The sequence below is a fragment of the Gavialis gangeticus genome, unplaced genomic scaffold (genome assembly GCF_001723915.1).
Source record: "Gavialis gangeticus isolate Ggan-Ray unplaced genomic scaffold, GavGan_comp1, whole genome shotgun sequence".
Classification (NCBI taxonomy): domain Eukaryota; kingdom Metazoa; phylum Chordata; order Crocodylia; family Gavialidae; genus Gavialis; species Gavialis gangeticus.
Window position 1 is genome coordinate 63,317,195 of NW_017729022.1, and position 25,408 is coordinate 63,342,602.

Consider the following 25,408-nt stretch of genomic DNA (forward strand, 5'->3'; position numbering starts at 1 on the left):
GCTTCGCTCCCGCCGCCTCAGCCTCCGCCCGGCGCCGCCCCCGGGCCCGGCCTCGGCCTCTGCCTCAGCCGGCGGGAGAGGGGCGGCGCGGGGCGGGGCCACGGGACCCCACCCCCCGCATGTACGTATGTGTGTGCGTGTGCAGGTTGGGGGGGGTGCCCTGGTGTGTCTAGGGGGGCGGGGAGAGGGGAGTGTATGCCTGTGTGTGCGTGCAGGTGTGGTGTGTGTGTGTGTGTGTTCAATGTGTGTATGCGCACATGGGTGTGGTGCCCGTGTGTGTCTACGGTGGGGGGGTGAGTGTATGCATGTGTGCGCGCGGGTGTGTGTACGTGTGCAGTGTGTGCACGCACAGGTGCGGTGCACATATGTGTCTGTGGAGGGGATGCGGGTGTGAGTATATGCGTGTGTGTGTGCAGGTACGTGCAGGTGTGGCGTCTGCGGTGTATGTGTGGTGTGTGCACACAGGTGCGGTGGCCGTGTGTCTGTGGAGGGGATGCGGGTGTGAGTATATGTGTGTGTGCGTGCACGCATGTGCAGGTGTGGCGTCTGCGCTGTATGTGCATGTGTATGTGCGGTGTGCGCACACAAGTGTGGTGCCTGTGTGTGTGGGATAGCAGGGTGTATGTATGTGTGTGCATGAGGTGCCCATGTGTGACTGTGGGGTGTGTGTGCGTGCACAGATGTGGTGTCTGTGCAGTGTGTGTGTGTATAAGTATATATGTACGGCATGCATGTGTATGTGTGCGCACCACCCCAGTGTGTGCACGTGCACAGATGTAGTGTCTGTGTGTCAGGGGGGAGGTGAATGTGTGTGTGGGGGGGGTGCCCGTGTGTATCTGCTCTGTGTGTGTGCATGCTTGCACAGGTGTGGTGTCTGTGCAGTGTGGGTGTATGAATATGTGTGCAGCGTGTGTGTTTGCTACCTGGGGTGCGTGCACACATGGATGTGGTGTCTGTATTCAGGATGCCAGTTAGTGGGTATGGTGTGTGTAGTGTGTGTGCGCCACCCCAGTGTGTGCGTGTGCGTGGGGTGTGTGCACATGCATGTGCCTGCAGTGTGTGTGTGGCACCCTAGTGTGGTGTGTCCACACACAGTGTGTGTGTGTATGGTATGTGTGTATTTATGTGCAGTGTGTGACCCCACTGTGTGTATTTGAGTGTGGTGTGGGTGTGGGCAGTGTGTGCACCCCGTTTGTGTGCATATGTGTCTGTGTGGTGTGTGCGACCCCAGTGTGCATGTATGTGTCTGTGTTGTGTGTACAGTACATTTGTGTACAGTGTGTGCACATGCATGTATGCTTGTAGAGTCTGGGGAGTGCCTGGGAAGCCCAAGGGCCTCCCTCCCTCCTCATCATCTGTGCTCAAAAGACAGTTTTTCACCCGGGTTCAAATCACTGCCTGTATAGCTGCAACATATGTGCATGCATGTGTGTGTAAGCATGTGTGGGTGTGTAGGAAATGTGTCAGTCTCAGCACCCAGCTGGAATTCATGCCATTCATGGGTGCCAAGCAGAGACAGGCAGGTGGGTGGTATGGGCCGTGCAGACACATCAACATGAGCATTTCTCATCATTCGCCACCTCCAGGCACCCCTCCTAATACTCAGCCCTCCTCCCTGCCCATGGACTCCAGCCCCCACTCATAGATTCCAGGCACCCCTTGTTAAACGCCAGCTCTTAAGTTTTCATTCATTTTCTGACTACAGAAAAATACCAGAGCCGTTCGTCTATTGCAGAGAACTCGGAAAGATCACAACAGCGCAGAATTTTTTTAACACCATAGACCCCCCCTACTTCACCTGTGACAGGTGAGGGAGTTATGTCTTGTGTAGCATCAGGGTTGGCAGTAGTTTTACAACCCAGTTAGATTCTGGATTTGCGTGGGATGGTTTCAGGTAGGGAAGATCCTGCTTCAGGCCCGGGTTCGGGCTTGATGACCCCTGGAGGTCCCTTCCAGCCCCACTTCTCTATGATTCCTATTTAAAATCTCTGGGTTTATATCTTGTGAATTCTGTGTGCATGCTTAACAGGGCTAACATTATGTGCTCTCCTCATGGCACCCTTGGAAAGATCTTAGAGCACACCCCAGGGTGCCACAGCAGCCTGGTTGAGAATCACTGGTGTAAATTATATACACAGCTCTGTGCATGTCCTTTCACAGCATCTGATAAAGTGCGCACAGGCTCACAATAGCGCTGATGTTGACTCTGATTTGCATCTTTGATTTAGTTAGGCTATAAGATGCAAATCTATCCTACTGTCTGTGTCTATGGCTATGATTCTCAACCAGGCTGCTATGGCACCCTGGGGTGCCTTGATATCCTTTCAGGGGTGCCACACATTGATAGCACTGTTAGGTACTCACACATGATTCACAAGATCAACTCAATGATTTCAAATAAGAATCATAGCGTTGAAAACGGTCTGACCTGTTGTGGCCTTTGTGAGCTGTTTGCAAAAAGAAAAATTGCTGTATTTTTTCATAATCAAAAAATGAATGAAAACTAGGAGCTGACATTTTCTGTGGGGTGCCTTGAGTCTAAACAAATCGAGAACCACTGGATTAAGGGGACTCCAGGCACTGCCCTGATATTCTTTCCCCATGGTGCCTGGCAGCAGACAGCATTGGCCTCTCATATACGTGCCTCTCCTCTGCACAGGTACATTGGAGCGCTCAGGAAACCAGCTCCTGCACTGGTCAGACCTGTGAGCCGTGACTCAGACTGGGCATGCAGGTCTGTGGCACTGCTCTTTTCCTCCACCCCAGCTCACACAGCAGACGGAGCAGCAAGCTTCGCTCTTCCATTCGTCAGGAACCTGGTGCGGATGGATAGCCTCATCCCAGCCGCTGCCCTGGGACAGCTGGAGAGAACAGCAGGATTGTGCGTAACAGGCGCTGCTGACTGAACAATGGGGATATTGTGGAGCACTTGGAGCTCAAGGAGAGGAGAGTGGGAGGCTTGGACAGCCGGATTGTATTATGTACCCCCGTTGCTCCACCCAGGGTCTGCCCTAGGTGCTGTTGCCACAATAGGCAAACCAGAGAGATTCTCCAGAACCTCCCTCTTTCTAAGGGTGCAGTCACTCATAAAACATTAGTGAAGGTTTGGGAGCCTTAGGCAACTGCTACCCCTGCCTCTTCATGCACAGGGCCTGTTTTGTGACTAGTCTAAGCAGCTGCTAGGGGAAGACGGAATGTCCTGATACAGCATGTTTTAAGTCTCAACCTAGCATTAATGAAGAATACCACTGTAAGCCACATCCTTCACCAGTCTGCTGGATCCCCACAGTGTTCTGCCTTGCACATAAACATTGCTTTCCAATGCGTTGGAAATATTCCCTTCCTTCAGAAGGTGGAGTATAAAACCACCTCACATAGCACAAAGATCCAGGGGCTGAGTTTAATCATTGTTAGCTGTTCTGGAGTGCTGCCCAGCCTGAGATCTGCAAGCATTTTACAAAAGGCCCCAAGCAAACTGTCCTCGTTTACAGCGGTAAAGTGGCCTGTTTAGGGGGTTACTCCGGAAGTCGGTAGCACAGACAGAAAGAGATCCTGAGTATGCGAACTTCCAGCAGTATTTCTGGGATATTACAATGTGGGACACCTACAGACAAAATGAACTGCACCATTCTATTTAAATGCCCATTGTATTGGATACCCCTGCCTCTGGGAAATATAACTCACAGATCCTGTAACAATGTTGTAATACCATCCATTCTGTGTATTGGGCCATGGGGTCAAAGGTAGTTTAGGGGCAGGGTTTAGGCCTTCTGTGGTATTATAGCTGGGAAATGGGGCAGGAGGGGAGACTTCTCCAAAAAACCAGAGCGCTCTGCCACAGGAATGCCAAACAGCTGTAAGCCTCCAATTAATGCAAACAGCTCCCATGCCTGGAAACTGTAAATACAGCTCCTGACCTTCCAAACATCTCTGCAAGGAGACAAACACCAGGGAACTGTGGCAGGCTGTGGGGAGGAGGAGATGCTGGTGACGGGGGTGAACACACCCTCAACTGATTTCTGACCTATAGACACCCCATTTTCAGAACCAAGGAATTGTGCATCTTGCCTCCATGTGTCTTTCCATCCCATGCAAAGCACTCCACACCATTCACAGGTAGGTAGGAAGCAGAGAGGGGCACCAGCCCATTGATCAAGCCCTTTCCATAGGCCCTCCACATCCTGACCAAAGCAAGGTTTGCTGCCGTGCATTCTCTGGAGTTTTATTCAGTTTCATTTTAAATTGCCCGTGTGATGGGGCTTCCATTGCTTTCCTGGGGAGACTATTCCATAACTTATTAGATTGCACTGGTAGTAAATACTTCCTGATGTTTTAATTGGCTTTTACACAGCACTCATCACTGTGGTATCTGAACATCTTTCAGCAGTGCATCAAGGGATATGACTAACATCTGTCGCGTGCGGCTCTGCCTCTCTACAGGATTTGGGTTTTTTTGAATGTATATGGTATTTGGATACTGAACTGGTCTTTAGTTTGGCAAAAGCAAGATCATTGAAGCAGGCTTTGGACTTGAAGGAGGCAGTGATAAAGACTGGGGGAGACTCCTAGATGCAATAAAGGGCTCAGGCTCCAAAAAGGTGCCAAAATACCTAACTGTGAGTACCTGGCCTCTATGTTGGGGCCCAGAATGCAGTGAGAGGCACCTCAGCTCTCTGTGCAGCACATGGGGAGCCTGGTCCCTCAGCAGAGCAGGGATCAGAACCCATCCCCTAGGGGAGTGCCCTAACCACTATGCTATACAGCCACACTGCTTCATGCTTGCTGTCTGACCCAGAGAATCTTAAATCCTTCTCTGTGCAGTGGCACAGTTGTGGCAGGAGAGAAGAAAGAACGCCTGCACTCAGAATAGCTTGCAGCCTGGGGGGGGTTGAAGTACCCCAGGCAGAAGAGTGCTCTGAGCCTCAGTGTCCCACTTCCTGGGTGTATCTTGGGCCTGCTTTCCTTGAAAACAGTTGGGGAAGAGTGCCAAGCGTTCTGAAGGAAGCTCAATCCTGTAGCCATGCAAGGTGCGCTCTGGGAGTGCCTCAGGGGAGTTGGGCAGAGCAGTATCTCCTATCTGGATAGTCATGCTCAGGCATGAGCTAGGCCCTGAGTCACTCAGCACTAATCAAAACTGGAGCAGTTTGGCATATGCACAGAGGTGCAGCTTTAGGAACCTGGGGACCTGAAGTCCATCAACTATTGGATCCTAGGCAACAACTGAACAGGGGCTTTCAGGAGTGCAATTTTGGACCTCTCCCACTCTGGGGTGCCTGAGCCCGGTTTTGAACCCAGCCCTTCATTTGTTTGCTCTATGATCCTGGATCAGCACCTGAGAAAGCTGCAACTCCCATACAAACCACACCCTTGCTGCAGAGAATTCAAACTTGGCTGAGAAGTGCAGCAACTGAGCACGACAGGACAGCGAGTGCTCTGAAGATAAAAATGAAGACCTTGAATTGCACACTGCATTCTACCGGAAGCCCATGTAGGAGGCAGAGGAAAAGGCAAAATAAACTCTCAGCAGCTTGAATTGATAGGTTATTACTAGAACAAGCTCTGTTTCACCCCATTACTTCAAGTTGCATCCCTTTGATCATGCTAAAAATCCACTTTTCTCTGCCACATTTATATGTTTAAGTACTCATTATGTCAGCCAGCACCCACTACATGACACAGGAAACAGCTATGTGTGTAGCTTAAAATAACTTAATGTGGGGGAAGGGGGAGCACCTTCAGCCTTGAGAATAATCTTTATACCCAGGGTATGATGCTACTGACTGCTCAACATCACAGAACCATGGCAAACAGGTTGGCATTTTGTCTACTCAGCCTAACTAGGAACAGGAACACAATGGACTGAGAACTGTCTTATCCAGCAGATAATTGAATCTGCTTGAAGCAGGACCATCTCCCTTCCTGCCTGCAGGTCTGCAACAGCAGTGGAAAGGGAGTGACCTCACGCTGAGGTTCCACTGATCAGAACTGCCTCACTCCAGACTGCTCTGCTTCCATGCTAAGTACACCAGCAGCCAGACTCCTGTCCAACAGGCCAGGCTAAGGTAACAAAGCATCACTCCGCCCCATGGAACAGCTCTAGCCACATTCCAGCACTTGGACTGTTGATGTTACTGAATGCCCTGCATTCCTCTAGCTCCAAACAGTGCCAGGCACTGAGAATAGCTGAGCCTATCTTTCCACCCCATGCAAAGAACTGCAGTTCCTTTGGCTTCTATCCAAAAATGCCAGTCACATCAGTTAACCTTCAGTAGTCTCTAATAGGAGGCAGAAAGCCAATCGCACTGGCTGCAAATGGGTAACAGATACTTTATAGGCATCACCAGGAAACCGTTTTACAGACTCAAGCTGAGGAAAAGGCATATTCAAATATTGGAGAACAAAGTGTGAATAACTGTATAAGGGTGTAAGAGAATGTGAAAATGCATTTAGTCTCTATGCTCCTACATGCCAGATTAAAAAGAGAGTAATGCAGCCAGCAAAATTCCAGTTTAAGTTCTACATTAGTCTGCGACTTGGAAGAAATGGGCTTTGCAAGTTAGGTGTCCCCCTGCTGCATATCACTGCTAGCTAAAGAATCGTAGAGAACCTGGGCTGGAAGAGACCTCCATAAGTCATCTAGTCCAACCCCCTGCCTGAGGCAGGATCATCCCTCTCCTAGGCACCCCATATAAATCCATTGTCTAACCTCACATGAAAACTACAGAGTCAACCCTGACAACACCCTAACCTGACACAGGTAAAGCAGGGGGACCATGGTGGCCAATGTTCTGCTGCTGCAAACGTTAAAACACACTCGAGAGATCCCAGGAAGAGGGCCAAGCCCTCTGCTACAGAGGAAGGCAAACCCCCCCAGTCCATACCAATCTGACCATGGGGTAAAATTCCTTTCTGACCCCAAATACGGCAATCGGTTTGAACTTGAGCAGACGGGCAAGAACCTCTGGGCCAGGAACCCCCAAATTTAAAGTCCCAGCAGGAGCATTGGCACACTTCACTCAAAATCCCCAGCCTCAGCTGCAGCCAACACTCAATGCCTTTGAGGAAGGCTTAAAAAAACCAAACAAACCCTGACACGTAGCAGCAGGAGGGGAAATATTCCCTCCTGGGCCCATGTGGCTATCAGCAAAGCCCAGAAGCATGGGAAATACTGCAGTAGAACAGACAGCTACACCTAAAATCATCCCTGATCGATGCCTGCCCAACCTCTTCTTGAAGATCTCCAGGTGATGGAGAATCCACAACTTCCCTAGGTAGTCTATTCTACTGCCTCACTATTTCAACAGTGAAGTTTTTGCTGATATCCAATCTAAATCCATGCTGCAGCTTCAAGCCATTGGTCCAAGTTGTACTCTCTGCAAGACAGAAAAGGTGTTCTCCCTTTTCTTCATGACAGCTCTTCAGATATTTGAAAACTGCTATCATATCCCCTCTTAAGCACCCTTTCTGCAAGCTGAATATGCATTTCCTTCAACCTCTCCTTGTATGACTTACCTTCCAAGCCCTTATTTTTTCACCTGCTTCTGGACCCTCTCCAACTTTTCTGTGTCTTTAAAGTGGGGAACCTAAAACTACACACAATACCCCAAATGAGACCCAACCAGTGATGAGTAAAGAGGTACTATCACGCTCTCTTGGACCTAATGCTTCTATTGATGCATCCCAAAACTGTATTCACCTGTAGTGAAACTGCATCACACTGCAGACTTGTGCATTGTGTGTGATCTACCAAGACTCCCAGATCCTTCTCTGTAGTGCTTGTCATCCAGCCAGGTGTCACCCATTTTGCGGTTTTGATTATTCTGCCCAAGATGTACCTTACTGTACTGTAGACTCGTGACCTTTGCTGACAAATGCAAGGACAGCAAAGAAAAGCTGGATGTTTTGGAATGAGGAGGCTCTTAACACCTTCACCCTAACTTAGCCCCCATCTTGGGAATGATACTAGTGATGGGAACTACAATCTTGTCTACATTGGAGGGGCTTCTTACACCAGCAATTTAGTGGTCAGGCAGCAGCAAGAGAAACTGCTAGAGCACAGGCACACCTGCTGGATCCATAAGCAGCCACTTCATCAGCAGGAAAGTACAGCTGCCATAGAGGACAAGGCTAAGGCAATGGGCATATCTGCATGCACCTTCAGCTGACAGTCCTGCTTACAATAGGGTCTTCTATTCAGAGAGGTGGTGGGACAGTGCCATGGGGAAGAAGGGACTTTGCCTCTACAAAGCAGATTTGAGTGCAGGAACACCCAGAATTTTGCAATCAGAACTATGTTTAGACCACACCTAAATGATCAAAGGACTGTTTGCAGCCACAATCATTTTCTACTCTTGGTAAACATACCGTTTAAGCCCTCAGCATTGAGCGCACAAACCCTCAGAAGGGTGAAACTCCCATTGCTTTCAGTACGATTCAGGCACCTGAATTCCTTGGAGATCTGATCCAAAGGTCTATCCACCTCAGACCCTTCCAAACCCATGTGTACCATCAATGATCATGCCTACAAGAAACTACCAACCAAAGGCAGTTCGAAAGAGCACCAGCAAGGGTGACCAATGAGGGGAAGAACAGGGAGTTTGGGTACCACTTGTGTTCTCAGAGCATGAGCTCCCTGCGGTAGTGGGGAGTGACCAGAGCCTATTGTTGGTCTCACACACTGTAGACATGCCCACAAACACAAGAATGAAGGCTGCTTAGAGACCTCCAAATAGCCTCCTGCCCAAGATAAGTATAGTCTGATTACAGAAACCCCCGCCCGAAGAGAGGAATGAAGGGGAGGGGTACAGACAGATGGCATCTAGGAACATGCTTTGTGCAACTTTCTGATTACTCATAGGTCTTCCCTTGCACCTGCTGCTTCCCCTCAGACATTCAAACTATTTAAAAAATAACCTGCAAAAAAGTTAGGGGAGAATCTTACTACTTTATCCCACAAGTGACACCTGTGCAGCTTGTGCAAGTTAAATTCACAATAAAAAAAAAAAAAAGCTTTTCTGCTGGGTTTTTTTTCACATTAAAGAAGCCATAATAAAACTTGCCTGGAAAAAAGCCACAGTAATAGCAGAACCAGTGAAAGTTACAGTGCCTGAATCAAAGCATTTGGGAGGTTTAAATCAAGTAAAATTTTCTCCGGTATTTTGGAGAAAGGAAGCATCACTGCTGGCCTGTCAACTGTGGGAGGAGAGCTCACACCACACACTTTCCAGGATGGCTGAGAGTCTCGAGTAAAACCAGACCTTGTCAGGAGTCAGGGATTAACATTCCTGTCATATCTAAGGTAAAAATAAGCAGAACCCCACACTCTAAATAAGTCTCTGCTTGAAAGCTGCAGAAGAGGGTGTGGACTGGAGTGTTTTAAGCGCTTTGCAGTGCAACGGGTAGAGGGGTCGGGGGAGAAACAGATGCAAGGGATCATTTGAGTTTCATCTCCTCTGTTCTCTGTCTGTAAGACAGACAAGCAGGAAGAATGCTAGCAACCAACCCTATGACCTTTCCTGTTCACTATGTACATGAGTTAAGGTAGCATAAAAAGGCCTGCCTCCTATCCAGTTGCCCCCAAGGGAGGTTGCACTGGACACAGAATGTGACTAGTACCTGCCCCCTGAACACATCCAGCTCCCACCAAAGAAGGGAGGAAACAGTATCAGGTACTAAACACACAGAAGAATTTTACTTGTTTATTAGGATATCTCAGTCCTCCATATGATGGCAAGATCCAAACACTCTGCTTAGCTAAGTAAAAAAACCCTCAGTCATAGGAGATTCCCAGAGTGCCAGAATCTTCAACTCCCTTCCCCTGCAGCACACAGTACTCTCCCCACCCACTTCCTTTCATGCATATCCTTAGCCGGCCTGGTGACAGTTTTAGTAGAAGTTTCAGGGTCTCTGGCCCATCTTCTTCAGGGTTCGATTCAGCTGGAAGAAAGCAAGACAGCTTATTAGAGAGGGGAATCCAGAAAGATGCACACACAGTTGGTGGAATGCAGCCTGGTGCTCTCACAAGCACAGCTTCTTTAGATGCCCCCAAGCTCAGCTGGGAGAGCAACAGAACATGATTCAAGGGAGTGAGGGGGAAAAAACAACAGTAAAAATCCTCCCCACAGGAGACAGGGCCTCAGAGAAAATAGAGGAGAAAGGTTTTCAAAGGATAGTGGAAACAGACTTCAGGTTACAGGCATGGCTTATGTTCCTGGGACCGAACCAAGGTCCTGCAGGGGCCTCTGCTGGAAGAAGAGAGCAGCCACAGCCAATTTCCCCTCTTACCGCTGGATGCTCAGCCAGGACAGATCTCCCAACAAAGCTGTGGGGGAGGAATGGTTCCCTGAGCTCTGCAGATCCTCTCCTTTACCCCCAGGTCTAGATAGGATGGTGGCAGTAATGGATTCTCATTGACATTTCCAATAGGATTAGTAGACTCACTAAGGAGTAATGGAGATTCCCAGGAGGCAGTAGATCATATAAGAATGGCTGAGGGGTAGAATGCGGCACAGGCTGGTATTGTGGGGCAACATTTACAGCTGTCCCTTTACCCCACAGGACAAGCAACCCTGCCCTTACTTCCAGCACACTACACTAGTTATACTGATCCTCTCTTCCTTTGGGCGGCAGTCATACGGAGGCCCAATAGAAGAACACAACCCCCACAAAGGTCACCAACTTGTAGCTTAGAATGCAGTCTTTGTTCAGCTCCAAAGGCGGTTCCTGAAATGCCTCCCGATGGTTTTGGTGAGTCACTGAATGGAGCTAGGCCAGCTGCTTCAGGTCTCTTGTCTCTCAGAAGATCCCCAGCCCACCAACCCCATAAGAGTCCCAAGTCTTCCCCACGGCTACCCCATCAGGAGCTACACAGATTTCCCTGCCCTTGCTGCACATTCTGCTCACCTCTTCAAACTTGTGGATCTGCCGAATGAAAAAGTCCCCATAGCGCCGGGCAACCTTCGTGTCTGCAATGTGGATCATATCCTGCCAAGAGAGTAGAGGGACATCAAGAAGACGGCTGAAGTAAGGGCAGGGGAGTCAACAGCATTAGCGAGGGTTTCCCATGTCAGAGATGCTCCTCATCCTCCACATAGTCATGAGCTAAGTATTCCTCATGGGAAAGACTCCCCCCATTGCAAATGGTGGAATCCAAATCGAGGTTTTTCCCCCTCTCACATGGGTCTGCCCCAATCCACTATGATAACCAGCTTGTTGGGAGCCTTCCTCAACTTCAGGACATAGGCTTTTCCCTACAACAGCTGGATTATTTTGTCTCCCTCCAATAGCAGCCAAAAAACAAGGCTCCTCTTACAGCTTCTGCTTGTTCCCAAAGAGACAGGAAGCAGTGCTAGAGGGCCAGCAGCAGCACAGTTGGTTTGGCTAGATGGGGCAGGCAGGGCCTGCTACTTTCTTGGAGAACAAAGTGGTAGTAGTTTTCAGGCCTCAGGTCCTGCCTATGTGCATCTGCTGGCTTTGAGCTCCTTTCACAGGCTTGGGGCTCATGACATTCCCCATGCTCAGATTTCTACGAGTAAGTGCTGGCTTAGAGTGGAGAACAGTGTAGCCAGGCAAGATTCTCCCACCTAGTGAGGAAGTAGAATTTATGAGTGGGTTTATGAGTGAAGGCAGTGAGACCTGACAATCCAGTCCACTGTTATTTAGACATACCCTCTCCCAAAGTTAGCAAGCAGGAGAGACTTCACCTAGTCTGGGAAGAAGGGTATTTGGGGTCAGCTTATTTAGGCCAGAAGATCCAATATCTTGCTAAGTATTCAGGTTTCATTCCACTGAAGGGTGGTGAAGAGGTCTGCAGATAAGGTCTTAAGTAAGACTTTGAAATAATGGGAGAAAGTATGTATTCCAGAAAGCAAGGATAAACTTCTGCCTGTGGTACACTCATTCATTTTGTAGCTTTATTTCTCACCCTCTCCCTCCATCCCACATATGACAGATGGGCAGGCACTGACCTTGTCAATGTAGAAGTCAACTTCAGAGGCTGACTGAAACTCCCCATCCAGGGCAGAAATGCCACTGGTCCACACCAGGTTCTTCATCTTGTGCTTGAAAACCAGCAGCTGGATGCGGAACTCCTGCTCGGTGAGGTCCAGGAAGCCAGCCAGCTTGGCTACGGGCATGGTGGTATAGAGCTTCAGGAAGCTACGGATAGTGGAGAGCTGGGCCTGCTGCTGCACCTCATCGGCAAAGACCTTCAGCTGCTGCAGAAACGGCTCCTTGTGGTAGTTGGGATGCACGTTATCGTAGTTGGGGACCACAGGGGACAGGAACTTGGGGCAAGCGTAGCTGAAGAGCTCCTCATACACCTGGGGGTCGCCTTTCTGCATGCGCAGCATCTTGTCTCCGTATTTCTCTCTCAGCTGTAAGTGGATGCTCTCATCTATCCGCATGGGGTACATGGTGAGGGCAATGGCCAGAAGGGCATGCATCTGCTCATTCTGTTTGTTAATCTGGGGCAGAGAGGAGAAAGTCATTAGAAAAAACAGCCCTCTATCTTTGTGACAGAGAACTAAATGCAAAAGATGGGGACCATTTCTTTCCCCAAAGCATTTACAGTCCATGAGTGGTGATGTGGTGTAACGAATGACAAGGAAAGGAAGGGTGAAGGCAAGACCTGAATTATAGTGAGGCTCAGGGGGCTCATCTAGACCAGCAATTCTCAACCTTTTAAATCTTACGTTCCACCAACCATTGGTCCCAAAACCCCTGGTCCCACCCTGATAAATGACGGGGACAGGGAATGCGGCTGGTCAATGAATAAACCCGGAAGTGCTGGTGGCACATAGCGGCAGAAGTGCTGGCAGTGAACCCGCTGCTTCTCCATGTCCCACCTAGACAGCCTTCGCACAACACTGATCTATACTAATGATTTTGAAACAGGGCACCCTGGAGTGTTGCGAGATTTTTAAATGCCAATCAAAGTTAGCACCATTAAGTATGTGAACACTTCCACACAATTCACAAGATAAACCCAGAGATGTCAAACAAGAACCCACAGTGTCAGAAACATTCTAACTTATTGCAGTCTTTCTGGATTCTTTGCGACAAAAGAACGACTTTATTATTTTTCCTGCAGTCAAAAAAATGAGCAAAAGCTGGCACTTTTCAAAGGGTGCCTTGAGCTTAATGAGGTTCAGAACCACTGGTTTGGACACGTGTACAGTCTAAGTTACATGCAGCAGATTTATCTGACAACCACGAACTTGACTGATAGGGCCAGTTGTCTTCAAGGTAGCAGTAGAAGCCTAGGTATGCTGGCAGAGGGGAAGGTTCTGCTGCCACTGGAGAGCTTGGAGTACAGAGACAAAACTTTGTACTGGGCCACAGAGCTTGTAGCACAGATAAGGGGCTTGGTGGTAAAGTACAAGTAGCTGTGTGATTAACTGCTACTGTAATGGGACTACCCCCAGATACTGAGGAAGCAGGTCTGAGCATAATGTTTAAATTGAGCATACCTGTTTCATTGCAAGCAGTCCTTTTAATATGCAAATCAACAGGATTTGGCCAAGAACTGGTGACATCTGTTCAATTTAAAGGACTGTCCAGCTTACCAGTGGGCAACCTAAGTGGCCTACCTTAAACTGGTAGCACAATAAGAATTTAAGTCAATTATTAAAATTAACTCACTTGCTGTGGGCACCAGTTAAGAGCAAAGTCTCAAGGATGAACTTGAAAGAGACTGCATTGGCTTGGCCTGCCAGAACTGAGGAAGCAAGCCAGGAGGAAGGCTTCAAAGAAGCCTGGAGATTAGCTACATATGATGTCAAGGCTGGCATCATTACCAAAATAGAGGGAGGGACAGAAGAGGTGATAAAAAGTTAAGATAAGTAAGCATGAGCCTTGAAGGAGAGACAGATATAAAGACCTGTGGGGTGTGGAACAGCAGGCCAAGAGGCCATGATTAGATTAGGAGGCAAAAGACAATGTTCTTAGCAGTTCTATTTTGGATGGAATTAATTGGGAAGGCAGGTAATCTGGTGTGGCACAAAGTGATTAGCCATTTGGATAGAAAGAAAGTACCAAATCTGGGGTCTCACGGAGTTGAAAGCAGCAGGATTTGAAAACTGTCTGCCCATGAAAGTACTAAAAGGAAGACATAAGAAGTGAGCCCTAAGAATTTTGTCAACAGTGAAAGACTAGGAAAGCAGAGAAACTTAGGAAAGAAAAAAAAGAGAGGAACCAGGTTTTAGCCACAGTGAGTTTGGACAGTCTGAAACATTCAAGATCAAGAAAGACTGAAACAGAACGGGACTAACAGAAGTCAGGAATAGAAAGAAAGACTGATGAATGCTAGCAAGATGGCAGCTGAAATCATATAAGCAAATAAAAGCTGCCCAGACAGATTATATAGAGGGAGGAGTCAGTTGTGGATGGAATTCTTTAGGAGAGGGTAGGATAGTGACCCAAAAGGAGATACTGAAAGGAACTGTTGGAAAATGTTACCGCAAAAGCCTATGGAGGATACAAGGTTAAGGAGAAAGTATTCCATAGTAGAAAGGCCACAAAGAGCAGGATGGACTATAAATTCTAACACTGCTAATCAGACATAAAAGTTACTGTGCGACAGGGACTGAGGAAAAAGTAGGATGGTAAAGCAGTGGCCTTTCCCTTTGAAAGGCATCACTTGTTCTACATCTTACCATCTCATACTTGTAGGTGGTCCTCTGGAACATACTCTTGGTTCTCTGGATGTACAGCAGGATATTGGCAAAGACACGGATGGCATCCTGGTAACGCCGCATCATAAGATATGCAAAGCCCACATAGTAGTAGGTGGTGACCTGGCATTCAGGCACCCGGGAATACATGCTCTGGGGAGATAAAACATGCTAAATCAAAAAAGAACTGCCACCTCCCACCATCTCCAGCCCATGCTAATCTAGTCCTGCCTACAGAAAGGAGAGGGGTGCCCTGACACTCACCCCATGCAGCAGAAGCAGCAGGAAAGCTATTGTGTAAAAGACTGGACAATCTAGTAACAATCTTCCACTTCTGTCTCCCGGACAGCAGAAGATAATATCCAGCACTTTACTCATCACTGTTTGGTCCAGTCCACTGTCTAGTAGTTCTCCTTATCCCCAGAGACATCATGTCACATATCACTTTTGGGAGTTTTCCTTAAAATGTCTGTTCGTTTCATGCAATGAATTCTTCCAGGGCACACAGGTGCAACCAAACACATCCAATACCTGCACCTCAGTAACAGGGCTCCATATAGTCTCTTGGGCTCAGGGTATAGAGTGTCATGTGCTGCAGGGTGTTTCAGTGATCTGTGTACAATTCCCCCATTGTAAATTTTTTAAGTAGCCCATTTCTCATATTGTACCATAAGTACACAGAAGGATACCAATCAGAGTTCCAGAGCAGCCCAGGAATGACCTTGGGGTGGCATCAGCCACAACTGGATATATAATGCTAGAGTAAGCATGAGAAGGGTAAGCATAATACTGGGGCTGTATGTGCGACTAGAACCATCAGGGTTAAGAATAAGGAAAGAAGAAGCTAATAAAAGATGAGACCAAGACGCCATATTATTGAGAAGAGCTAGTACCCAGCCCAGTTTACACTGCACCTCAGCTTATACTTCAAAACTCATACCACAGATTTCTTGGGGTGCAGTGGAAATTACACCCCCCAAAAGTACTAGATATGCCTTCTAGAATAGCAGCCACCATTCAGACTCACCTTTACTTACAAGTGGGGCCCACCCCAAATATTGCATTCTGTTCTGAATTCTACCCTATGTGGGAATGGAAAAATAGGCATCTTCTCCAGACACTTCAAGCAGCAACGAACGATTTTCTAGGTGGGAAGGTTTTGTCATGACAGAAGATACCCTTCTCCCCTTTAAGATACCATATTACCCTAATAATGAAAGGCACTTTAAGCCCAAAAGGAAAGACTTAAAGATGCATGTTTTGTTACCTTCTTGTTGAGCTCAATGTTCTCCAGAACCTTGATGGCTTGATAGTAATCCCCCAACAGGGAGTGAAGGCGCAGCAGCCCCACAAGACTGAAGTAGCCCAGCATTTTATAGAGGGAATGACGACCATACTCTCCAGCCACACTCTCAGGATCACCTAGAAATAAAGAAGCATGATGCTTTCCAGAAGCAGAAAGAGGTCTCAACAGTTCTGTCTCAGCCACCTGTGTGATAGGAAGAGCAGGGGCGGGAAGGCAAGGCAGCCAGTCTAAGTTTCAGTGTTCCACCAAGTTTTTATGCTGCTTCTCAATTAACCACCTCATGGGTTTAATGCAACTCTCACCAAAACCAATGGGAGCTCAAAGGCTGCAAAGCAGGGATATATCCAAACCATTAAGAACAGCCTTGCAGTTGTATCTGTGTAAGAAAGATGCCTCACCACAAATGTGCTTTCCTTCTTTATTTGGGGCAGACACCTTAGGTTGGGGAGCCCAGACACCATCTACTTACAACCTGCTTTTACGTATCACTGTAATACAAGTTTGATGTAGACAAGTGCATAACGGACAATGCTGGAGTTTGAAGCCCTGTCATTTCAGCACAAGTATGAGCACACCCTGAGTTATCACTTACATTTGGGCAGAAGGCAAGGCAGGGTGGCACCTTACAGAGTAACTGGTTCAGGAAGGCATGAGCTTTCATAGGCAACAATAAGATAGGTAGTTGCTTATGAAAGCTCACACCTCCCTGAACTAGCTAGACTCCAGGGTGCCTCACCTTGTCTTCCACCTGAAACGCAGCTAACTATCTGTCATGTTTGGTTGAAGCTGGAGTTGTATCCCTTACTTATTTGAATTCTGTGAGTGATTTGGGGTTTTTTTTGGGAACAGGACTGAGTCCTCAGCTCATTTCACAAAACAGCCCTCAGATGGTTAGTTTCTAGCAACTTCCAGGCCAATCTGGAACCAGTAACTTCAAGGGAGAAGACTTTGTATTACAATCCCAACTCTCTATCCAAGAGATAGCTCCATCTGGCCCAGATGGAACAGCTGGAACCCCACCCTTGTTACCTCCACTGGTGTAGACCTCTAGCTGTCGGTTGATGTTGGACTTGTCCACCAAGGAGTGCAGCACATTGAGGACACTGTGGACATTCCAGATCTTGGGGTTTGAACGAAGGAAATCAATTTCCTCTTCTGACTTCTTGGCTGTTTTGCAGCGGTACTGGCTGAATGACTGAAACTATGAGGAAGAGAGAAGGGACAGACCACTGGTTAAGGAACTATGGTTACCACCAGAGGCAACATTATCTGAACTATCTGCCTTTTTGCCTTGCCAAGTAACACAAGCACATAGGAGACGTCCAGAACACAGAACCATCAATGGGTAAACAAGAGACAAATGGACAAGAGCGTGCAATGTGATGCAATGGCAAGAAAGTGACATATGTGAAGCGCACACAGAGTCATTATATGATATTCCCCCTTCGTGAGTTTGGCAAGTTTGAACCTGGGATACTGCCATCTGTTGCAGCCACTTTTTATTATAATAAATCAAATGCAAGGACAAAAGGGGGGGAGAAAGGGAGGGAGTTATTTAACATCTGGAAACCACGCTGTGTATATAGGCTGAAACAGAGAAGGCAATAAGGAATATCAGGAAAACATTTCATTGCAACAGTCTCACCCTAAATTATTTCCATTGTTCTCTATGTTTTTGCCAGATTATTCTAAACAAGGAATGGAGAAGCCCCTTGGATGGAGAAATTTAAAGCTGGGGAAAAAAACAACACTACAGGAAGCAATGCTCACTGGCCAGTCAGAAAGGATGGACTTCTTTACAGCAGCCATGCACCTTCATGTGACTTAGATGTGTGTAGGGGTGCACTCTAAAGAAAAGTGCTGGCATGCAGGACTGCAAATGGAGAGGTGGGTTAAATGCCTGCATTCCCCAAATAACTCCTAACAACTTGTGGAAGTTGTTCTGATTTGCTAAAAATTCTTTGCTTTTGTTGACTACAACTCATGGTATTCACTTCTGGGTTGTTGCACAGGTCATGACTTCCATACAGGTAACAAACGGAATGGAAATGAGGTCAGTGGCAGCGATGCCAACTCTCATGATTTTTGGTGTTGTTCTTAAAGTCTATAAGTCAGGAATACTGCAGTGGGGGAATAATGAGAGACTGACTAGTCTTAAACAAAAGTGGCACCAAAAGCCCCAGACAACAGACCACATACCTGGTAGATGAATTCATCAATGATATCCCAGAGCCACTGGTTGGGCAGTTCCAAGGGAGCAGGGCCATCAGCATCTATAGAACACAGGTTCATCATCCAATAAGCAAAATAGGCAGGGGGAAGAATGACAGTGACTAATCTTTCCCAAGTTCCAAACAAGGGATGCGAAACCTTTGACCCTATTAACTGCTCCCACTTCAAGGTTAAAAAATTAGTGAAGGCCTCATGACTTCACAGAAAACCAACCTCAGTTACTATATACTCTACAACAAATGTTTCTCAGACCTCTACCACGTATTATATATATTACACAATTAACTTGTTAATCACGCAATAAATTTAGGCTGGCTACGTGTGCAAAGCAATTATGCCATAAAAATGGCCATCTGGCTAGAAGCCAGAGCAGTACAAAAGTTAGTGCTTGAACATATGTCAAAGCTTTATAGCTGGTTTCTATCCAGCTTTCATTTGAATGTGTGGCATGGCCCTCACTTGCAGGGTTGAGATTGCCTGCCTTTTGTGCCTCCTCAGGCAATCAGAAGGCTGTGAGGCACTGAAGTTTTCTTTATATTATAAATTAAATGATGGCTTCTTGGTGCTGAAGAATTAACTCTTGTAAAGAACAAATTTTGAAGACTCCGTCTTTGGGGAAAAAGAGCGGTTACCAACCTGGAAAGATGGAGAAACACTGTGTTGCATTTCTCCCTGTTTATTTATAGCATCATTTTTTTTTTTAATGAAAGTAAGGGAGAAGCCATCCCTATTATCAACTTAGCTACCAGCTGGAGAGCTAAAGGAGGCTGTTCCTTCCCTTTTGCTCAGAGCAATTCTAAAGGCCTGGGAAAGAGTTAGGATTTGGGTTTCTTTTCTTTTCCTTATGCATGAATTTAAAGTGCTATCAACTCAATATAATCTCTCACCCATGAAGGGAAAGTGGAATCTTTCCCTTTATGATCTATACATGAATACAGATCAGTTCCCTCTTCCCAGGCCATCCCATGCCCCCAAATGCAAACACTGGTAACTAGATCAAAACTCACTAAGGATGTAATTGAAGAGGTTGCAGTAGTTGTAGTAAGACTCAAATCTCTGCTCCAGAGTGGGGCCACCCTGCAACGAGGAGAAAGAGAGTAGGGAAGTCAGAGCCTAGTCTGCTTAGCTTCACTTAACTGCTAGGGGACTCAAGGGGGGCAGGAAAGGGCTCAAGGATGTCATTTGGGTTTTGATACAGCCAGTGTCTAGATTAGCAGAGACCACTCCCCCTTCACTGACGCTAAAGACAGTGTTTTGTCTTTATACTGTCAAGCCCAGCAGCACCACACATCATACCTGGGTAAGCACTATTAAGTTATCAACTAAAATCAGCCTGTTCATGTGCAAGTTATTTCTCTTGTGGTTATGCTCCTTCCTCAGTTAACTCTTTCACAAATGGAACTTCCCTTCTCTACCAACCAGATTCAAAACCTTCAGATCATCCTTTATAGTTTGCATCACATGCAGCCTTCACAGGTCTGATCAATTTTTCCCCCTACACAGAAGTTGTTCAACTGTTCAGCTCTTAAGTAATGGGTGTCATGGAACCACACCTTCCCATCACCCCCTGGCCCCTCCAAAAAACTGAACCGCTTCATTTTGAAATTGCCAGGAAGAACTCCAGAGATCACACTCTGAAGACTACTGTGACAGCTCTCCAAAATCTGGCACTTCTATTAAGTCCTTGATTTATGTCTCTCACTGACTAATACCACCTCTTGTCTAGCTTCCCTACCTCCTCCAGCATTCCCAAAATGCTGCAGCAAGATCTCCTTCCTGTTCTACCCCTACCTAAGCCCTGGCTTCTCACCCAGGTCTTGTTTTGACACTTACTTCAATCTTTTGGCCTTTTTCCTGAGCTTAGCTGTGTTCCCACCTACATTTCCGATCGCTTTCCTCCTACTCCCACCTTGCTCTGCCCAATAAATCCTCCTTACTAGGGATTCCTAACCCATCTTTCATGCTATTTTGCACAATGGTCAGCCACATTTCCCTGCACCTCAAACAAAGTTAATTTCTCCTAAAGTATTCAACTACCAGTCTCCATTTCAATTAGAATTAAAGCAGAAGTCACAAAACAACATGAGAAACTCCATAATTCATTTCCCTTGAAATCATTGTTCTGTCAATCATGGGATTCAATTACCTTCTACTGTTCTTTTCTTTCCCCACCCATAATCAGGTGCCACCTATGCTGTTACCTAATTTATATTATAGACTTATCAGACTGGAGATATTGCCATCGTCTTTTCTCCATAAACCTCCATAAAAAGCTTTATGCTACTTATAAATAATTTGAGGAGCCAGATTATGCGTCTTGGAAAGAAAAAGAACTTGTGACATTTCAGAAGACAACTGAGGCTTTAGCACTCCATCCTGTACATGCTCTCTCAAACTTGTCACGACCACATGACAACAGGCACAGACTTAATCTACAGGATTTGTCCAGAGTCTCTTCATAGGCAGGAGAAGACGAGACTTAAAGAACAAGAGACACAGCTAACCCTTCATGTAACCAGGAGGATAAGACAGCAGATACTCACACTGACTTTAGCATAAATATGCCTGTAATACAGCTCCTTATACAGAATCAGAAAGACAGCATCTGAAGAGAGAACAAAACTGGCATTAGCAAGCCACTTGGGTCAGGCTTTCAACAATGATAGACACCTCCTATATACCGCAGTCATCCCAGTGTTTGTGAAACAGGCAAGGGAATGAGAGGATCAAAAGTCACCATAAGGCTTGAGTGGGAAAAATATTTAAGAATGTGTTTTCTAGCTCTGAAGATGTTAGGGAAAAATAAAGGAGCCAACAAGCAAGCTTATGGAGTGCTGCATGGCCTGAATTCATTCCCACTTCCCACTGTGAGCATGTTTTTTGGTAAAGATACAAGCAATGCTTTCAAGTAGGGGTGCACAGATAGACATTTTTTGGGCCAATACTGATAGCCGATTTTTATGGAGGCATATTGGCCGATCCTGATCTGATTTCCGACATGGCTGCCTCCAGCTGGTAAGTCTGCTGTGGTGGAAGGAGAGTGGGGAGGGGGAAGGGAAGGGGTGTGGGCAGGGGGGCAGATCAAGGCCCCTGTGGTGAGACAGGGAGTAAGGCAAGGACTGGGGCAAGTGCTGTTGAGGTGGGGTGGCAGGGGATGAAGCAGGGCTCATCCAGGGGGCACCGGGGCAGGGAAGCGGTTCCCATTGCCACGCACACTCATGGGCCAGCTCCTGCCTCTGCTCCTGCTCCTTATTTAGGAGGGCACGGAGGTAGGGGCCTGTGCCCCCAGATCTGCACAGGGTGGGGTGGACTGGGACTGTGGCTGCACGAGGCTGTTTCTGGTAGAGCCTGGGCTACGGCCAGGTGGGGCACTACAACAAAATTTGGGGTGGCTCCAGTCCTCCCTGTAGCCCCCTCCCAGCAGTGTTGCCCCATTCCCAGCCTGGCCCAGGCTACGTCGGGAACAGCCCCATGCAGCCCTGGCCCCAACCTGCCCCCCACAGATCTGGAAGCACATGCCCCCCCTCCCCACCCCCAGACAAGTGGCAGGAGCAGCAGTGGGAGGCACTACCTCCCTCTGTGCCCCGCTGCCCCAAAACAAGCCCTGCTCCGTCCCCTGCCTGCCCCACCCCTGCCTCATTCCCTCCCTCACCGCAGGGGCCTTGATCTGCCCTCCCCCACCATCTCTTCCCTTCCCTCTCCCCTTCTACTACAGCAGACTTACCAGCTGGCAGCTCTCCACACTGCCACTGTGCCTTCACTGCCTACGTGCTGCACTGCAGCTGCACGCATGCATGGGCATTTATCAGCCCAATTATCAGCCACTTACGGCTGATTTCTGACATAGATCATTTTCTTTATATCAGTGCCAATTCAATATTGGACCAATGTATCAGTGTACCTCTACTTTCAAGTCCAATATTCTGCCAGGCAACTTGAAGAGATGGCCACAGCATCAACAGTAAGCAAAGCGTGAGAAAGCAGCTCTGTGCATCTGCTCTGACTTCAAATACAAGAGCATCTCTCTAGCCACACACAGCCCTCACCCTGAGCAGTACAGTGTTGAGTTTATACAGGTAGGGAGAGAATGAATTTGAATCAATAGAAAAAAAGAATGAAAATAAGGAAGAACAGAGACATGAGGAGAGAAAAATGGATAACACCAGCATAAATAGCATCTGTGGAAAGATATGGTGCGAGGAAATACTAGGGTCACTGTCTACCAATTTAGCACACGGAGGATGTCAAAACAAAGGAGACTGCAAGTCACTACTTTCTCTATGTAAAAAAAGACAGAAAGGAAGAAGTTGAGCAAGCCAAGAGCAAGAACAACTTAACTTCTCTACAAAACTCTTGGAACACTAGCCTGCCGATCCAGAAGTGTCAGATTACATCCCTCTCCTCCAATTTTTCATCATAAGGCCACAGAGATGATTTTGGAAGGAGATATAAGTACAGTATTAGTCTTCAAACTCTTGGCTTTTTTGCTATCTAACAGGGACAATCAAGGGGTCAAAGTTAGGGCCTTATAAGTGGGTCCGAAATTTCAACTAGGCCTCTTCCTGAAGAAGTCACTTTGTTTCTTTCTCAAATGACCAAAGCAAAAAGGAATAAAATACCTACCATTGCCAACCTGTGGTGCAATGGCCTCTGCCTCTGGCCAAGGACTGTTCTTAAAAAACCTTTCTGTTAGCTTGGTCCAGCTGCAAGATAAAACACACATAGCAAACTTTAGAGACTGAATACATTTGGAGGTATCAGACTCATCAGGCCCTGTGGGCCAGGTGAGTGGCTTGGATCCAGTCTGCAGGCTGGATTAGGCCCACAGACTGGCCCCATGCACTGTATTCAGCATGCTACGTGTACCGTATCCAGCCCCAAAGGTATGGTCCAGTGAACACTGCATGTCTGCGATTTGAAACCCACAGGCAGCATTGCAGGCTGTGTGACAGGGCTGTAGGGGCTGTATCTTTTATACTCCTGGTATCATTAATTTCTCAGTGAGAGGGGGAGGGAGTTAAAAGACACATTTCCAATTTAGACAACATGCCTTGTTAAAGCCCCTTCTGTTTTGGATTCATAAATAAATTTGGGCAATCTTTATCCTCAGAGTCCAGAAAAGAGTTGTAAGTTGCTCACATACACCTTGCCCTGCTCGCCTGCACACTTCAGACACAAGCTACAGAAGCCACTTTTGGAAAGGATGAGGATAGCAAGTGCTGCATGGGTCTCTTCAACTCTTGGCATTTCTGCTGACCTGATCAAATGTGCTAATTGGTGCCATTCTCCTTTAATCGCTACCTGTCTGGCTTGAGGGAAACAAATGACTTAGAACTGCAGTTCCCAATCTGTGGTACAGGTACTACCAGTGGTATGCAGACAACCTGTTAGTGGTACGTGTTAACAGATTTATTATTTTATGTGACAAAGATTTGCTGGTGGTACTGAAGCTTGCATTGTTCTAAATTAGCGGTGCACAATCTGTCAAAGTTTGGGAACCAGTGACTTGGAACGACAGGATCTTGCCCTCATTAGCTACTCAAATCCAGCCACAACCCTGTTTTTTAAGCCAGCAGCCCTCAACCTTTTTAGACTCACAGCATCCCCCTCCTTGGGGCTCACTCATGGCACCCCTCCAAAAATGCCAGCTCTTAAGCTTCCACTTTCTCGATCATGGTAAAAAAAAAAAAAAGGGCCATTTTTCTGTTGCAAAAGAACTCAGAAAGCTGCAATGGGGCAGAAGGGTTGTAACACTACGGTCTTTTCTCCAAAATTATTGGATTCATTTTGTGAGTCACATACATGCACTGAATGGCACTAACATGGCACAGGCCCTGTGGCTCCAGTCAACATCTCTCAGAGCATCCCAGGAGGCTGTGGTGGCCTGGCTGGGAGCTGCTGTTTGAAGCCAATGCCCAATTTGGGTCAGGGCTGCTCCTCAGCACTGCCCAAGCAGCACAAGAGGTCCCTGTGTGCGGGAGTGGGATGGAGGAGCGCTCCCAAGCAGCATGGCACAGCCTAGGGCACCTGTTCTCATAGATGTCCTGGATCTCGTAGACCTTCTGGTCGATAAGGTCGCTGGAGACGCGGCTGGCCTGCAGCTCGTACACCTTCTGGTCGATGAGGTCCGAGACGGTCTTGTGGAAGTACTGGATGAAGTTCTTGATCACCTCTGGAATCACCTGGTAGGTCTGCTGCTCATACTGCCGTTCGTATGCCAGGTCCTGCTTCGGGTCTCCTGCGGGCAGACAAGGGGGCGGGGTCCGTGACACATCAGCCCTGCCCGCCTCAGCTCCCCCCGGCCCGGCCCGGCCCGGCCCGGCCCGGCGACTCACCCGTGTGCATGTCATAGTCGCCGGGGTAGGTGTAGGGGTCGTAGGAGGCCTGTGGAGGGGGGCGGAGAAAGACGGTCACCACGAGGTCCCGGTCCCGAGCCCGAGCCCCAGCCCGAGCCCGAGCCCGAGCCCGAACCCCGGACCCCGGACTCCCGGGCCCTCCCCGCTTGGCTGAACCTCGTTGTCGTAGTCCTCGCCGGGGTAGGCCATGGCGAGCGCGCGGGCGGGTGCGGTGGAGAAAGGGGCCCGGATGGGAACGCGGCTGGAACCAAAAGGGCCGCGACGCAGAACGGAAATGTGGGGCGGGATGGTTGAAGGCAGCGGGCGGAGCCCAGCGCTCTCGCGCGCGGCGATTTGCGGGGAGGTGGAAGGAAGACGGGCTCAGCCGGGAGGGGCGGGGCTTCCACACCTCCTCGCCCCACCTCTCCTGGCTGAGCCCTCCTCCCTTCTTAGAGGTCTCCCCTCTTCCCTCCCTTCGTGCGGCCCCGCCCCCCCGATTGGCTGCGGTGAGCGGCGCGTCCAGGCTTTCCAGTGAGTGACGCAGCTTCCTGTTGTCTGCCCCTCCCCTGCACCATCCGCTCTGGGATTGGCTCGGCTCTGCCATTGGGCGAAGCGCTGGCTACGTCACCCACTTCTCATTGCCTCTTCCTTCCCCACCCCCGCCTCCACCTCCAGGTTTGGCTGATTGGCTGCGCGTCATCGCTGGCCGGGCCGCTCATTGGCTACACCGGGACTGAGTCGCTCGCCCCGCCCTTGTTGCCGGGGTGACGGGCTAGTCCCCTCCCCTCCATGTCCGCGCGGCCTGGGCCCGGCGGCGGCGGCAGCAATGGAGGATGGCGGCGCCGCCGGGACCGCGGCCGGGG

General features: G+C 48.2%; 2 protein-coding genes across 2 annotated transcripts in view; both read right to left on the reverse strand.

Annotated features, from left to right (window-relative positions):
* MICALL1 (MICAL like 1) overlaps positions 1-5,089 on the reverse strand; it is a 41,794-nt gene extending 36,705 nt beyond the window's left edge. The window contains exon 1 of the mRNA XM_019515807.1: positions 4,898-5,089. Within this exon, the coding sequence (XP_019371352.1) occupies positions 4,898-5,089 (192 nt within the window). The remainder of the gene's footprint in view (positions 1-4,897) is intronic.
* Positions 5,090-9,669: 4,580 nt separating this feature from the next.
* Positions 9,670-24,877, reverse strand: EIF3L (eukaryotic translation initiation factor 3 subunit L). Its single transcript, XM_019515230.1, has 13 exons — positions 24,723-24,877; positions 24,546-24,594; positions 24,238-24,448; positions 22,834-22,913; positions 20,754-20,815; positions 19,218-19,287; positions 18,178-18,251; positions 17,008-17,179; positions 15,940-16,094; positions 14,655-14,825; positions 11,967-12,464; positions 10,903-10,983; positions 9,670-9,936 (listed from the first exon to the last, which is right to left on the reverse strand). Exons 1-13 carry the CDS (start codon positions 24,753-24,755, stop codon positions 9,898-9,900), a joined length of 1,695 nt encoding a protein of 564 aa, XP_019370775.1. The 5' UTR covers positions 24,756-24,877; the 3' UTR covers positions 9,670-9,897.
* Positions 24,878-25,408: the final 531 nt, after the last annotated feature.

What these genes read in the sequence shown, in the direction of transcription:
- EIF3L (XM_019515230.1), bottom strand. Translation starts at nt 24,755, where the DNA reads ATGGCCTACCCCGGCGAGGACTACGACAACGAG. An exon ending in ATATTTATGCTAAAGTCAGT is followed by an intron (nt 19,288 to 20,753) that starts GTGAGTATCTGC and finishes TCCTCGTTGCAG; the next exon opens with GGTGGCCCCACTCTGGAGCA. An exon ending in CCACCTACAAGTATGAGATG is followed by an intron (nt 12,465 to 14,654) that starts GTAAGATGTAGA and finishes TCTCTGCCCCAG; the next exon opens with ATTAACAAACAGAATGAGCA.